Here is a 14,931-nt window from a genome sequence, read left to right as displayed (position 1 = left end):
TCAGCTTCCCGGGTTTGTTCCCAAAGGTGTGGAACTTCCAGTCTAGGTGAGACCTGTAGAGCCTCTCCCTATTGTCAGCCCATGCATCAAAGTTTGCCTTTGCCTTGCGCCACCTATCCCTGTTATGCTGGGAGTTGTCCATGTTAAGATCGGCCTGCGCTTTTCTAAGGGAGTCGCTGGCATCTGTGTATGCCTTGGCCACCTTTTTTTTGTATGCTGCTGCGTACGCTATAACTCGCCCCCTCAGGACTGCTTTGCCCGATTCCCATAGAAGTGTCGGGGAGGTGGAAGGAGTGTCATTAATGTCAACAAAATCAGCCCATACTTCCCCCAGAAGGGTGGCAATCCCGGGGTCTTTGGCCAAGTAGGAGGGAAATCTCCAGTGTTTGAAGGATGGGGTGGAAACATGTATGGAGATATCAATGGATATGGGAGCGTGGTCTGAAATAGCGATATCGTGGATTTTCGGTGAACTAGTGTACGGGAGCAATTTGGTATTAGCGAATGCGTAGTCTATCCTCGTGAGAGTGTTGTGGGGATGGGAGTAGAACGTGAATTCTCTGCCGGTAGGGTTCGACAAACGCCACGTGTCAGTAAGGTGTAGACTGTCTGCCATGTTAAGCAATAATGGGGAATGGTAAGTGGTCTTAGAAGACTTGGACCCCGCGGCCCGTGACCTGTCCTCAGAGGGTTGCATGAGTTGGTTAAAGTCACCGGTCACAAGTAATGGCAAATGGAGGAAAGGCGCCAGGGTGCTAGTCAATGTTTGGAAGAAGGGGGCCGAGGGGGCGGTGGGCGCGTACACGCCCGCCACCACCCACTCCTGTACCCCATCCTTGAGATGCAGTATGGCAATGCGTCCTTCCCCGTCAATGTGTTTGGCGTGAATCGTGGCTTTGTAATCCTTGTGGACTAGAATCAAAACCCCCGATTTCCCCTTCACTGCAGGTGAACCGAGAACCTGTCCCACCCAGAGCTTTTGCATTCTGTGGAAGTCTTTCTCCTCTAAATGAGTCTCCTGCAGTATAGCAATGTCCGCCCGCAGACGTTTCAGGTGTCTGAGGACGGCCATGCGTTTGTGTGGTGACCTAAGTCCTTTGACGTTCCATGAGACAATGGTCATGGGGGATCATAAAAACTGGATTGAGCCGTGAAGCCTACGAGAGCATTATGAGAACCGAGACGGTGCCTAGTAGAAAGCAGCCTATGGGTAACTATAAATAGCAGGTAGCCCGGTAAGGGCAGCATATCTGGCAGGGCAAAGGAGAGGGGCAGGGCAACTAGAAGCCCACCAGGGGCCGGGGTCAGGAGAAGGGAAAAGGGGGAAAAACATCTTAGTAACTTCGCTTTTTTCCTCATGCAATAGAGCACGTGGACGGACAGCGTTACCGGGTTTCGACTGGCTGTGTCCGAATTAGGTAATGAGATCGTTTTAAACGTCGACTCCACACGACCCAAAGGAGACACCAGTACCAGAAACCAGAGATAAGGCCGTGGCCCAGAGCACAACAACACCATGAACACAGTAACAGATAACTGATGAAAATAGTAAACCATAACTCAGAATAACATCATCAGAAGGCATGCAAACAGAATCAGTGAGCACATAACCCATGCTATTACCTGTACCTTCAAGGCAGTGAGATTGCTAAGAAACAATTAAGGTGGTAGCCGGGCCGCCGAGGACCGGGATAAAGTTCTATGTATCTTAGGGCCTCAGGAGCAGATAGACACTCAGTCACTGCCTAGATGTGGAAAATGGTATATGGTATATGACACTGGAACGTGGTGGCACCAGACCAGAGGTCTCCTCCTGGAGAGAAAAGAGAAAAGAGCGACCCGCACCAGCCGGTGCAAGGGGCCACTCAACGATTCCTGTGTCCGGACGATGGTCCGTTGGTGCGTTGCCGCTTCGTCGGATCCTTCCGTGGACTCCGTTGCTCTCTCGCCCCCTGAGGGCGCTGGGGAGACGGGGTCGCTGGTGGCTCCACCTGGATATTGAAGTGTCGGTCAAGAAAGTGCATTGCTTCCTCAGGGTGTGTGAAAGACTTTTGTTCCCCTGATAAATCGGTTAAGCGTAAAGTAGCGGGATAAGCTAAGGTGAACTTGATAGTTTTGCGGTAAAGAGCTTGGCATATTGGCTGAAAGGCCTTTCTGCGTCTGGTAACCTCTTGTGAGTAATCCGCGAAGACCAACAGCTTGTGGCCATCAATTTGGAACGATTTAGAGTTCCTAAACGACTTGAGGATGTTCTGTCGGTCCATGTAATTTAAGTACCGCACTATGACAGGGCGGGGTGTTTTTCTGTCATTTGATGGGGCCCCCAGTCGATGGGCTCGCTCAGCAGTGCACGTTGCATTGATCCCCAGTGCCAGGGGAATGCGGGTAGTGGTTAGGTCCAGTAACGTTTCTGCACCATATGATTCCGGGAGGCCTATGATCCGGAGGTTATTCCTCCGAGATCGGTTCTCTAGATCGTCCAGCTTGTCTAAAAGGTAGCGCTGAGTCTGCCTGGCCTGCTGGTCCATTGAGAAGGAGCCTTGGAGCTCATCCTCCACATCCGACAGTCTATGCTCCAGCTCCTGCAGCCTGCGTGTGTGGTCTCCCAGTTCCCTCTGCAGCTGGGCCATCCCCAGGGCTATCGCCTTATCCACTGCCTCTGTGATGGTGGGCGAGAGCAGGTTGGCCACTGCCAGGGCCAGAGATGCAATTTGGGCCTCAGGCATGGGCGGGGGGGACTGACCTTGATGTGCCGACTGAGTCAGAGGAGCGGCGTCCGCCATGATGGTTTCCGTGTAGGCCGCAGACGAAGCCGCGGACTCGATTTGCGGCGGTGCGGCGGAGCCGTTCGGACGGAGGAATTTGTCCATCCCGCAATGTCCTCCGATAGCGTGGGGTCGGGTCGCGGGGTCGGATGGCTCGTGCGGACTGAAAAAGTCGGTTTTGTAAGCTGATCTGCCCGGAGCCGATGTCCCACACAGCCTCTCACATGGGCGCCGGAACCGGAAGTGAAACCACTTACTCTTGACTGGCTAACCACCTCTGCTTGAAGTTTATTCCAAGCATTAATTACACTTTGAGTAAAATAATACTTTCTAAGGTTAGTTTTGAACTTTCCTCCAGTTAGTTTGAGGTCATGTCCTCGTGTTCTTGATCTTGGTTTCATATTGAAAATACTGCCCTCCTGAACCTAATTCACCCACTTCATATATTTAACAACTTTAGGACCGCTCACTGTGCTGCTACTGCGGCACAGTGGCAGCCCTGGGTCCAGCGACCTAGACCTACGTCACTGGACTCCTAGCTGTCTCGGCGGCTCGCTCCCATTGTGTTTAGACACAGTGCCTCTCTTCCCCGATCGTCGGGGAAAGTGTGAGAAAATCCGCCTGCTTGTGTAAATAAAGCAGGCGGATCTTTTCTGTGACAGACAGGAGGAGATCACAGGATTCAGCATAGCTGAACCTGCGATCTCTGTCTGTGTCACAGAACCCCCTCCCCCCACACATGTCAGTAAGCATGAGGCATACATTTAACGCCTTGATCACCGACAGTGTTAACCCCTTCCCTGCCAGTGTCATTATTGCAGTAACAGTGCATATGTATAGCACTGATTACTGTAGTGATGTCACTGGTCCCCCTAAAAGTGTCAAAAATGTCAGTTAGGGGTCCAATCTGTCCGCCGCAATGTCGCAGTCCCACAAAAAAAATTGCAGATTGCCGCCATTACTAGTAAAAACAATAAAAATGACAAATCTTTCCCGTAGTTAGTAAATGTAACGAGACCCTTGCTCGCTCCCTTCCGCTCTCCTGACACTCCTCTGCTTCTAGTGAGTCAGCTTGCAGATCGCAACGTCTGATGGCTCGGTCAACCAAGGCTCCGGGATCCGAACTACAGCTATGTGCCGTTCGGAATCCATTAGAACAAACACCAGGCAGGCTGTATGTAAGTTCAAACAGGAAGACGTTTATTGGAAGTACACAACACACTTTTATACAGAATTTGGAACATCCAGCCCCCAACAACCGCTTTCCCATTGGTCAATTGCAAAGTACATGCCGTTCTCCTTCAGGTCCTCCTTAGCCATGCAAATGAGGACTTGAAAATGAGTCAGCAGGGATTGGTCCGATAGCCTGACCAGAAGGACTGCTATGTGTAATGAGACAGAAACCCCCAGGGGACAATCAATGTACACAATAGTCAGACACAGAACAATGGTTCCATAACGAGCCCCCAATACACATTACTCTGAGTGTCAATACATCCCTTAGCAGACAACAGGTGGGTTCATTAGCACACCCGACAATAGGTGAATGGAAAGCCACCTCAGACAAAAGCAACATTGTTAGAGAGTCAGTCTCCTCATTGAACTTCCTGGAATGACCATATTAGGAGTTGTACTTCCTGGTCAGAGACCTCATGGCAAATGGGAACAAATCTCAATATTTCTACATGGAGACCTTGCTGACAAATATGAAGCAATCCAAACCATCACCCATCTGTCCTTAAATTCCAGTGACGGTGGACACCGTCACAGTAAACGCGAGAACTTTTGCGCAAACCAATCAAAATACGCTTATTGCGATTTTTTTGTTTACCAAAAATATGTAGCAGAAAACAAATTGGCCTAAAATGTAAAAAAAATGTGATTTTTAAATTTTTTCTTGGGAATGTTATATATCAGAATGTGAAAAATATTGTTTTTTTTTTTTTCAAAATTGTCACTCTTTTTTTCAAAAATTAAAAATCGCACAGGTGATCAAATACCACCAAAAGAAAGCTCTATTTGTGGGGAAAAAAAGGATGCAAATTTAATTTGGGTACATCGTCGCACGTCCGCGCAATTGTCCGTTAAATTAACGCAGTGCCGAATCGCAAAATATGGGGGGTGAAATCTACCGGCCTTAAAATGGATAAAAATACGCTCATTGAGAATGTTTTTGTCAAAGATATGTAGCTAAATACATTTTGGCCTAAATATATGACAAAAAATTAATATATTGGATATTTTTTAACAGTCAAAGTAGAAAATGTCAATTTTCCCCAAAATTTTTGCTCTATTTTTATTAATATTGCAAAAAAAATAAAAAGCGCAGAGGGGATCAGATACCACCAAAAGAAAGCTCTGTTTGTGGGAAAAAAAGGACGTAAATTTTGTTTGGGTACAGCATCGCATGACCGCGCAATTGTCAGTTAAATTTGTGCAGTGCCAAGTTGAAAAAAGGGCCTGGTCATTGAGCAGCCAAATCTTCAGGGGGTAAAGTGGTGAAAGGTTTCACTCATATCTCCCCTTTCCTTTCTTTCCTCCAGACTGTACATATAAAGTTCCTGACGTCGCTTCTGGTATGTTTTATCCCTCAAACCTTTCACCATTTTTGTTACCCGTCCCCAGACTCGTTCTGTCTTATCAATATCTTTTTGTAAGTGAGATCTCCAGAACTGTACATAGTATTCTAAATTAGGTCTCACTAAAGATCAGGACCTCCTTCCTCCTGTTAGTAATCTCTCTAGTGAGATGAAGATCTATGTAGAGGAATCAAGACCTCCTGCTGGTGATCCTTCTAGTGATAAGAGGATCTATATAGAGGAATCAGGATCTCCTTCCTCCTGCTGGTGGCCCCTCTAGTGATATTAAAATCTATATAGAGGAATCAGGACCTCCTTCCTCTTGCTGGCGGCTCCTCTAGCAATATAAAGATCTATATAGAGGAATCAGGACCTCCTTCCTCCTGCTTGTGATCCCTCTAGTGATATAAAGATCTATATAGAGGAATCAGGACCTCCTTCCTCCTGCTTGTGATCCCTCTAGTGATATAATGATCTACATAGAGGTATCAGGACCCCCTTCTTCCTGCTGATGATCCCTATAGTGATATAAAGATCTATACATATAGGTATTAGGACCCCCTTGCTCCTGCTGGTGATCCCTCTAGTGATATCAAGATCTATATAGAGGAATTAGGACCTCCTTCCTCCTGCTGGTGATCCCTCCAGTGATTTAAAGATATATATAGAGGAATCAGGACCTCCTTCCCCCTGCTGGTGACCCCCAAAGTGATATAAAGATCTATATAGAGGAATCAGGACCTCCTGCTGCTGATCCCTCTAGTGATATAAAGATCTATATAGAGGAATCAGGACCTCCTTCCTCCTGCTAGAAAGGACGGTGGGGCATGGGGCGGGATTTTAAAGGTACCGTCTGTGACCACTAATAGCCAATATTCAAAGATCTACCATCATATTTTTATATAAAATCATAAGTTTTATTACCAAGTCAAATATAAAAAGACAACAACATACATTAAAGATTAAGGACATAGGACAGTCCAGATAATATACAAGTCAGCAAGGCTATAACATTAGAATGATTGTAGCAGACCGTACGGAGGTCCCAGATGACCAGGCCACGCCCTGGTATATCTAGGAAAACTTCCTCGGAATGATTACCCGCTACCCAACATGTTTCTCTGGATATTCCGCTTCCTCAGGGGTATAGGGGTATACAATCTCAATCAATGTAATAACTGAAAAATAGAATGAGATAATGCATATACATATGTTTAAGTAATTTTGTTAACATACATACAAAAGTTTAACAGTCATATTTTTTTTAGACAGAAAATAAAAAATATATATTATTTTATCCAAATGGGTATTTAAAATTGAGTGACATGGGTGGTCCCACCTGTATGGCTGCTTGCAGAGGGACGACTGATGAATAGAGGCAAACCGAGCCCCCCCCCCCCAGGCGGGTATGGACTGCCTATATATGTAGAGATCAAGGAACCCTGATGGTGTACAAAAAGTTTTGAGATAAGAACGAGGGGTATTTGTTGGCGCGTGGCATATAAACCATGCCAATATTTTAACCAAGGTTAATAGACATAAATAAGTCATTAGGGAACCTACCCAATAATAGAGGCAATAAGAACATATATGTCAGACGGTGGGGTAAACTGGATAGCCCAATCCAAGATGTTTGACTCACTGATGGAAAAGATTAGTTGGTCAAAGTGGACTAAAAAAGTTCCAAAAATCCAACAGCGGCAGGGAGAGGGTCTAGATAAATATATGTATATATACAAAAAAGTCAATAATGTGCTTTATGCTGGTGCTGGCCAGAAGTATTATGAAGGCAATGTATAGACAATATACAGACAAGCTATTTCTGTTAGAGTCTGGCAATGCATGGAATCCCTTGATGAATCTAGAAATGAGGATTCCATCATAGACATCAATGGAAAATAAATACATAAAGATACAACCAGCACCGCAATCTGCATAGAGGTAATAATAAGAAAATACATATATGCATCTATCGATGAACAGGGATAAAAGAAAAAGCATCAGCCGCAAAAGGGTAGTACCTACAATGTGTCCAGCATCCACCGTCTGCAAATTGCCGCTGGGAGAGCCTGTGATATATAGGCAGACAACTTCAACGTCAGTAGACAGGGATGGCGCCCCGCACTGACGTATCGGAGTCCGGGACTCGAACAGCGAATGCGGAGGTGGACGTATACGTGCTGCCGCATTGTACACGGGCTGCCACTACCAGAGCAGTTTGCCAAGGCAACAGGTAACCGCCAGCTGGGCAAAAACTAGCCCATAGGTGGAACCAATGCTACGGTATGGGAGATAGAGCCCGCAAATAGGCACGAAGAGGTGTCATAGGAATCCATCACAACTCTCCTACAAGCCCCGCATACCCCCCAAAAGGGGAGAAAATATGCCAAAATCGGCAGCCGACAAAGCACAGCTAGACACACAGTGGGACGTATACAGAAACCATATCACTTAAAGAAAAAGCATCCACTGGGGGTCATACAAATATCAACATATCAAAATTGTAAACAACATTACAATTCACGTCATGTTTGGTATATGAAATTACAAAACAATTAACACATAACCTGCAGCCGAACTTCATACAGCTTGAAATAAAGATAAGAAGCATAAACAGAGAAAGATAACGCCTGCATCCTTAGGAGGGGTTAGCTTATAATGTTTATCATATCTGTGTGATATACATTTAACGAAATCCACAGCATGTGTGTGATACACATCATGTATGTAAATTGCACATACATGCGGTGAAGAAAAAGGAGGGGGGGGGGGGAATAACAAAAAAGCATAACAAAAAACAAAAGGGAAGAGGGGAAAAATAAATAAATACCGTATTTTCACGACTATAAGGCGCACCGGATTATAAGGCGCAGTATCAATGAACGGTAAATTTTCAAACTATTTTCATATATAAGGCGCACCGGATTATAAGGCGCACTTTTTTTTTTTTTGGAACGTTGATCCACGCGAGGTTTACTGGCAGGTGCTCATCGCGAACCCTCGGATGACAGTTCTGGCGGATACTTTATGCCAGGCATCCACTATCCACTGGCAAACAGTGGCATTACTGGCCCGGCGTTGCCTCCCGGTCTTCGTGAAGGAGTGCTCTCCTTCCATCATCCAGTTTTCCCATGTGATACGCTGTTTCTCCTTGAAGGAACGATTGACACTTATGTCCAGTGGTTGCACCCCTTTGGTCAAACCATCCAGTTAACGGTAAATTTTCAAACTATTTTCATATATAAGGCGCACCGGATTATAAGGCGCACTGCCAGTTTTTGATAAAATTTTAGGATTTTCAGTGCGCCTTATAGTCCGAAAAATACGGTAAACAGATAAATAAAAATAGATCTGGAAGGGAGGGCCAACACAAGAAAGGGGAAGGGGAGGCGAAACAGCAAAGTGTTGGATATACATAGGTATAGAGAGGTCATAAAGACCACAGGATATATAAGAAGGTGCATGATCCTAAAGAAATGGTTTGAAGGTGTGCATTTCATTGAGACCTGGGGAGCAGAGTGCATTCAGTCCCTCAATCCACAGGGTCTCGCGTTGTAAAATGCAACGATCCCAGTTGCCTCCCCTGGGGTCTGGGGGGACTACTTCAAGTACTTGGAAAGATACTACACTGTTTAATAAATTTATGATGTAGACCAATGTGTCTTGTTACCGGTGTAAGAATTTTTCCATTACCTGAATAATATATGTGATCTCCTATACGTTGGCCTAATTGACGTATGGTCTTTCCAACATAGAAAGCTGTGCACTGGCAAGTCATTAAATAAATGACCCTTTGTGTAGTGCAGTTTGCATGCATCCGCAGTCAATGAGATTGGCCATTTGGAAGTAACGTAGCCAAGCCCTCGGTGATCCACGGGAACCGTGGACAATTGCCACACCGATAGGTGCCCGCGGGTCCCGAGGGGCCAGCCCGATCTGTAGTGGAATAATGGCTAGATATGAGGCGATCTCTAATGGAGGTAGCGCGTCTAAATACCAGTTCCGGTCGATTTTTTACATTTTTTTATAAAGTAGGATCTTCCGTGAGGAGATGCCAATGTTTAGTAATGATGGAATGAAGTTCCATAGAGTTTTTAGAGAACTGTGTAATTGATCTTACTGTAGAACTATCAACTGAAGATTTGTGTTTATAGAGTAGATCTGTTCTGGATTGGACTTTAACTTTGTTATATGCTTTCCTTAAAGTTGTTCGAGAATAACCTTGTTTCAGTAGACGTTGTTTGAGCTTCGCAGCTTCTCTTTCAAAATCTGAGACATCTGTACAATTCCTGCGTAGTCGCAGGTATTGTGCATACAGAATACTTTTAATAAGTGTAGTGGGGTGTGCGCTGGATGCATGCAAGAGGGTGTTCCCGACATTCGGTTTCCTTTATAAACTAGTGGTGATATGACCATCGGTTGTCCGTCGGATTTCGATATCTAGAAAAGGGATCATTACTTTACTGATTGTATGTGTAAATCTGAGATTAAACTGATTGTTGTTAAACAGCTCAAAACTTTTTGTACACCATCAGGGTTCCTTGATCTCCACATATATAGGCAGTCCATACCCGCCTGGGGTACGCGGTTTGCCCCTAGTCGGATTCATCAGTCGTCCCTCTGCAAGCAGCCATACAGGTGGGACCACCCATGTCACTCAATTTTAAATACCCATTTGGATAAAATAATATATATTTTTTCTTTTCTGTCTAAAAAAAGATATGACTGTTAAACTTTTGTATGTATGTATGTTAACAAAATGACTTAAACATATGTATATGCATTATCTCATTCTATTTTTCAGTTATTACATTGATTAAGATTGTATACCCCTATACCCCTGATGAAGCGGAATATCCCGAGAAACATGTTGGGTAGCGGGTAATCATTCCGAGGAAGTTTTCCTAGATATACCAGGGCGTTGCCTGGTCATCTGGGACCTCCGTACGGTCTGCTACAATCATTCTAATGTTATAGCCTTGCTGACTTGTATTGTTTATCTGGACTGTCCTATGTCCTTAGGCTCCATGTACACGGGACGTTGTTAAAAGTCCCTTTGAATGCTGGAATTTTTAGGACGTTTGAAACGTCCGTTCGGTTGCGTTTGTAACCACGTTTAGCGGGCGTTTAGCGGGCGTTTGAGGGCGTTTGCGTTTAGAAGCGTTCCTAGAGGTCAAAAAAATGATTCCCCTTTAAAATGGAAAAACGCGAACGCTAAACGCGGGTCATCGCGTTTGGACGCGTTCGGACGCGTTCAGACGCGTTCGGACGCGTTTGTGCATTTGAAACGCCGGGAAACACACGTTCGAACGCAAATAATTGCGTTCTAAAAACAGTCTCTGAACGCAACTGCCTGCAAATGACTGTAAACGACCTGGTGTACATTGACAGATAAGATAAAATGTAGATGGGTTCAGGGGCTTCTGAAAAAAACGCCCAACTGCTCCTAAACGGCCATTTCCAGCGTCCCGTGTACATGGAGCCTTAATCTTTAATGTATGTTGTTGTCTTTTTATATTTGACTTTGTAATAAAACTTATGATTTTATATAAAAATATGATGGTAGATCTTTGTATATTGGCTATTATTGGTTACAGACGGTACCTTTAAAATCCCGCCCCATGCTCCACACTTCTTTCTACTTCCTATATGTCATTACTGGGATGTGGTACCTTTAATTTATTTACCTTCTTCAGAGCTAATCTATTATAACAATATAAAAAACCTATATAGAGGAATCAGGACCTCCTTCCTCCTGCTGGTGATCCCTCTAACAAATTAAAGATCTATATAGAGGAATAGGGACCTCCTTCCTCCTGCTGGTGATCCCTCAATTTTATACAGATATGTATATAGAGGTATTAGGACCCCTCTAGGTATAGAAAGATTTATTAAGTGGAATCAGGACCTCCTTCCTCCTGCTGGTGACCCCTCTAGTGATAGAAAGATCTATATAGAGGAATCAGGACCTCCTTCCTCCTGCTGGTGACCCCTCTAGTGATAGAAAGATCTATATGGAGGAATCAGGACCTTTTTCCTCCTGCTGGTGACCTCTCTAGCGATATAAAGTTCTATATAGAAAGAATTAGGACCTTCTTCCTCCTACCAGTGATCTGATATAAAATCTACATAGAGGAATCAGGACCTCCTTCCAGCTGCCGGTGATCCCTCTAGCGATATAAAGTTCTATATAGAAAGAATTAGGACCTTCTTCCTCCTACCAGTGATCTGATATAAAATCTACATAGAGGAATCAGGACCTCCTTCCAGCTGCCGGTGATCCCTCTAGTGATGCATCCTAGAATCTATTTGCTTTTCCCACTGCCTGCTCACACTGTTTGCTCATTTTACATTCATCTGAAAAGAGTACTTCTAAATCTTTTTCCTCTATAATGCTGGCTAACACTGTACCCTCAATGTTGCACTCTAGCAAGAGAATAGTTTTCCCTAGGTAGCTGATTTTTGATTACCGTATATACTCGAGTATAAGCCGAGTTTTTCAGCACATTTTTTTGTGCTGAAAACGTCCCCCTCGGCTTATACTCGAGTCAACAATAAAAAAAAAAGTTCCCGGCCCCTCCGACGTGTTTAAGATTTAAAAATGGCGCCGCCCGGCGTATACATGTCATCGCGCATGCGCCGCCGCCGCTCGGGACAGGCCGGGAATAGCCGAACGTATACCAGCTTTCCCGAGCGGTGGCGGCGCGTGCGCAACGACTTGTTGGCGCCGGGCGGCGCCATTTTTAAAATGAAGGCGCCTCTGGAACAGGTAAGTGAAACACAGCCACACTAGTATGCCCGCAACCCCGCTTCCTCTTGTACCATGCTTGCCACCCTGCATTCTCCTGTACCATGCCCGCCACCCTGCATTCTCACCCTAGGCTTATACTCGAGTCAATCATTTTTCCCATCTTTTTGTGGTAAAAGTAGGGGCCTCGGCTTATACTCGGGTCGGCTTATACTCGAGTATATACGGTATTTTACATTTAGAAATATTGAACGGAAGCTTCCACATCTTTAACTAATCTTCTAGCAATGGCAAATCATGTTCCATGTTCCATGTTACAGACACCTCCATGGATATCTGCCTCTGTCCCCATCGCTGCTGGACTGCCTGCTGCAAGCCTCTGCCTATTGTCCTCTGGTGCCTGCTCACAACCTGTCTGCTCCCAGCCTGTGACTGTCTGCTGTCACCAGTGCCAGATTGCTCCTGTCTCCTGCTCACTGGTATCCATCCAACACTCCAGCTCTGCTGTAGTCTACTGATGGTCTTCTCCTGCATGATCCAGAGGGCTCGTCCAGCCCTGCTGCTAGCAAGACCAAAAGGCACTCGTACCACTCTGTATTCCCATTCCTCTTGTCTGCTCTATCAGGGGCCTGAGTTATAGGTGTAGGAGAAGCCTTCCTCATAGTGTCAGGCTCTTTTACCATTACAGAGCCTTGTGAGACATCACTAGTGACTGCTCTTTGTTTCAAATTAACCCCATTTACAACCACACTCTGGTATCCATCCTTTAGCCAACTGTATATCCATGGAACCACCCAAGGGTTAGGTCCTAGCTTGTACAACTTTTGTATTATATCATTATGTGGAACTGTATCAAATGCCTTGCTGAAATCAAGATTTACAATGACCGCAGCGCCACCCTGGTCCAAAACATTGGTAATATAGTCAAAAAATTAAATCAGATTAGTTTGACATGATCTGCCCTCAGTAAAGCTATGCTGCTTTGGGTCCACCAAGTTGTGTATTTTTAGATGATCAATGATCCTTCTTTTCAGGAATGCTTCTATTAACTTGACTACAACCGATGTTAAACTCACTGGCCTGTAATTGCCATCTTCTATCTTGCTGCCCTTTTTGTGGATATGTACAATATTAGTTGTCTGCAGTTATGGAGAACTTCTCCTGTAACAAGAGATTGATTAAAAAGATTAGTTATTGGTCCAACAACTTTTATCTCGAAGTTCTCTTAGAACTCTGAGATGAACACCATCGGGGCCCATTGCTTTATTAAGCTTTAACCAAGCCAGTTCCTCTGCTACCTCTGTCTCCATAAATCCTGAAAATGAACTGTCAATACTAGAACCAATATGATTCTCCAGCTTGTCATTGTTTGTACAATATTTTTTTGAGAAGACTGAAGAGAAGTAATTGTTTAAATGGTTTGCTACATCCATGTCTTCCTCAACATAAGTGTTGTACCCAGTTTTCATTTTAGTGATCCCATTGTACTTTTTCCTCCTTTCACTAATGTACCTAAAAAAAAGGTTTTATCTCCTTTCCTAAAGTGGTTCTAAAGCCTCAAGGTTTTATTTCCTTTAGAGTAAAAAAAAAACTTCAGTGCTATAGGAGCCCCCCCTCCCCCATTTGTTGCCTGAGCCTGATCCTATCCAGTGATGTGCACAACAGCAGCTGCTCTCGCCGCTGTCTTCCTCCTTATTGGGCACACTGATAGCAACGCTAGCCATTGACTCTAGTTGTTCTCAATCAAATGCTTTCCCTGGGGGAATTCACCAAGGAGAAGGGGCCTTGAGCGCCGTCGGGGGACCTCAGGAAAGGAAGATCGGGGCTGCTCTGTGCAAAACCATTGCACAGAGCAGGTAAGTGACATGTTTGTTATTTTATTTATACATTTTATAATATTTTATTCTATTCAGCAATAATATTTTATTCTATTCAGCAATCTCCTCCTCTGTGCTTTGGCAGCACTGATAATGTGTTTGGCCTCCTTTTGTCGATTTTAATACACTTCTCTATCAGCCACAACTCCTGTTTTCTTGATTCTCCTATATGCTGATTTTTTTCTTTATTTTATTATCCTACTTACCTCTTTAGTGTAGTATTTTATCTTTTTCTTCTGTTTATTCTTACTAAGATGCCTGGCATATAGACTAGTTGCCTCTAGGATGGTGGACTATGGGATAGAATCATATGATAGGTGGCTGTAATCCCACCTGTCAAAAAAGCTGCTGAATCTGGCTGCAATAGTTTTTGTAAAAAAACAAAATTAACAGTAAAGACTTTCTGACTTTAGCATATTCTTAGTGTTTTCCAAATGACAAAAGCACTTCACCTATATTTATGACTTCTTAGACTGTAACCATAATTGAGATTCTGATACAACTTTTTTTGTTCCTGGTTGGAGTGAATATTGTGGATAAATAATAAAATACGGTCAACGCCGACCTGCAAAATACAGTGACCTGACCACTTACCTGTGTGTACCGATACAGACTAAGTAACTGGGCCATGGCTTGACTTGTATGCAAACTGGAGTCACCAATAAAACCAGCCACTTCCCCGTGTCTCCTACAGGAATAATTAGGAGCCTCCGTCGTTTTCCCAGACAATATCTGCAGGACATATCCCAAGGTTCTCTCTGGATCTGCACAAGTATCAAATATATGATAACCCAGAGTAACGTTGGGTAGAAGATTGGGGTCCTTGTTAATTTCATCAACAGCAAAGATCATTGCCAGAATGCTTTTATACTCTCCAATGTCAGGGCTGTAGGAAATGAAGAACTATTACAAATAACAATAAAATGGTTTAAGCACCATGAAGAGCACTGATTGGCCCCTTT

At 44.3% G+C, this 14,931-nt stretch overlaps 1 protein-coding gene across 1 annotated transcript in view; it reads right to left on the bottom strand.

Moving 5' to 3' along the window:
• The window catches only part of LOC309560233 (vomeronasal type-2 receptor 26-like), a gene marked incomplete at its 3' end in the record, with an annotated part of 50,031 nt that extends 35,357 nt beyond the window's left edge, over positions 1-14,674 (bottom strand). The window contains exon 1 of the mRNA XM_082263807.1: positions 14,564-14,674. Coding sequence (XP_082119933.1) covers positions 14,564-14,599 — 36 coding nt within the window. The 5' untranslated portion in view covers positions 14,600-14,674. The remainder of the gene's footprint in view (positions 1-14,563) is intronic.
• Between the last annotated feature and the right edge of the window lie 257 nt (positions 14,675-14,931).

This window comes from Pelophylax lessonae (assembly GCF_965119305.1).
Source record: "Pelophylax lessonae genome assembly, chromosome: 1".
Lineage (NCBI taxonomy): Eukaryota > Metazoa > Chordata > Amphibia > Anura > Ranidae > Pelophylax > Pelophylax lessonae.
Note: the sequence above shows the minus strand (reverse complement) of the source record. Positions and strands in the feature narration are given on the sequence as shown.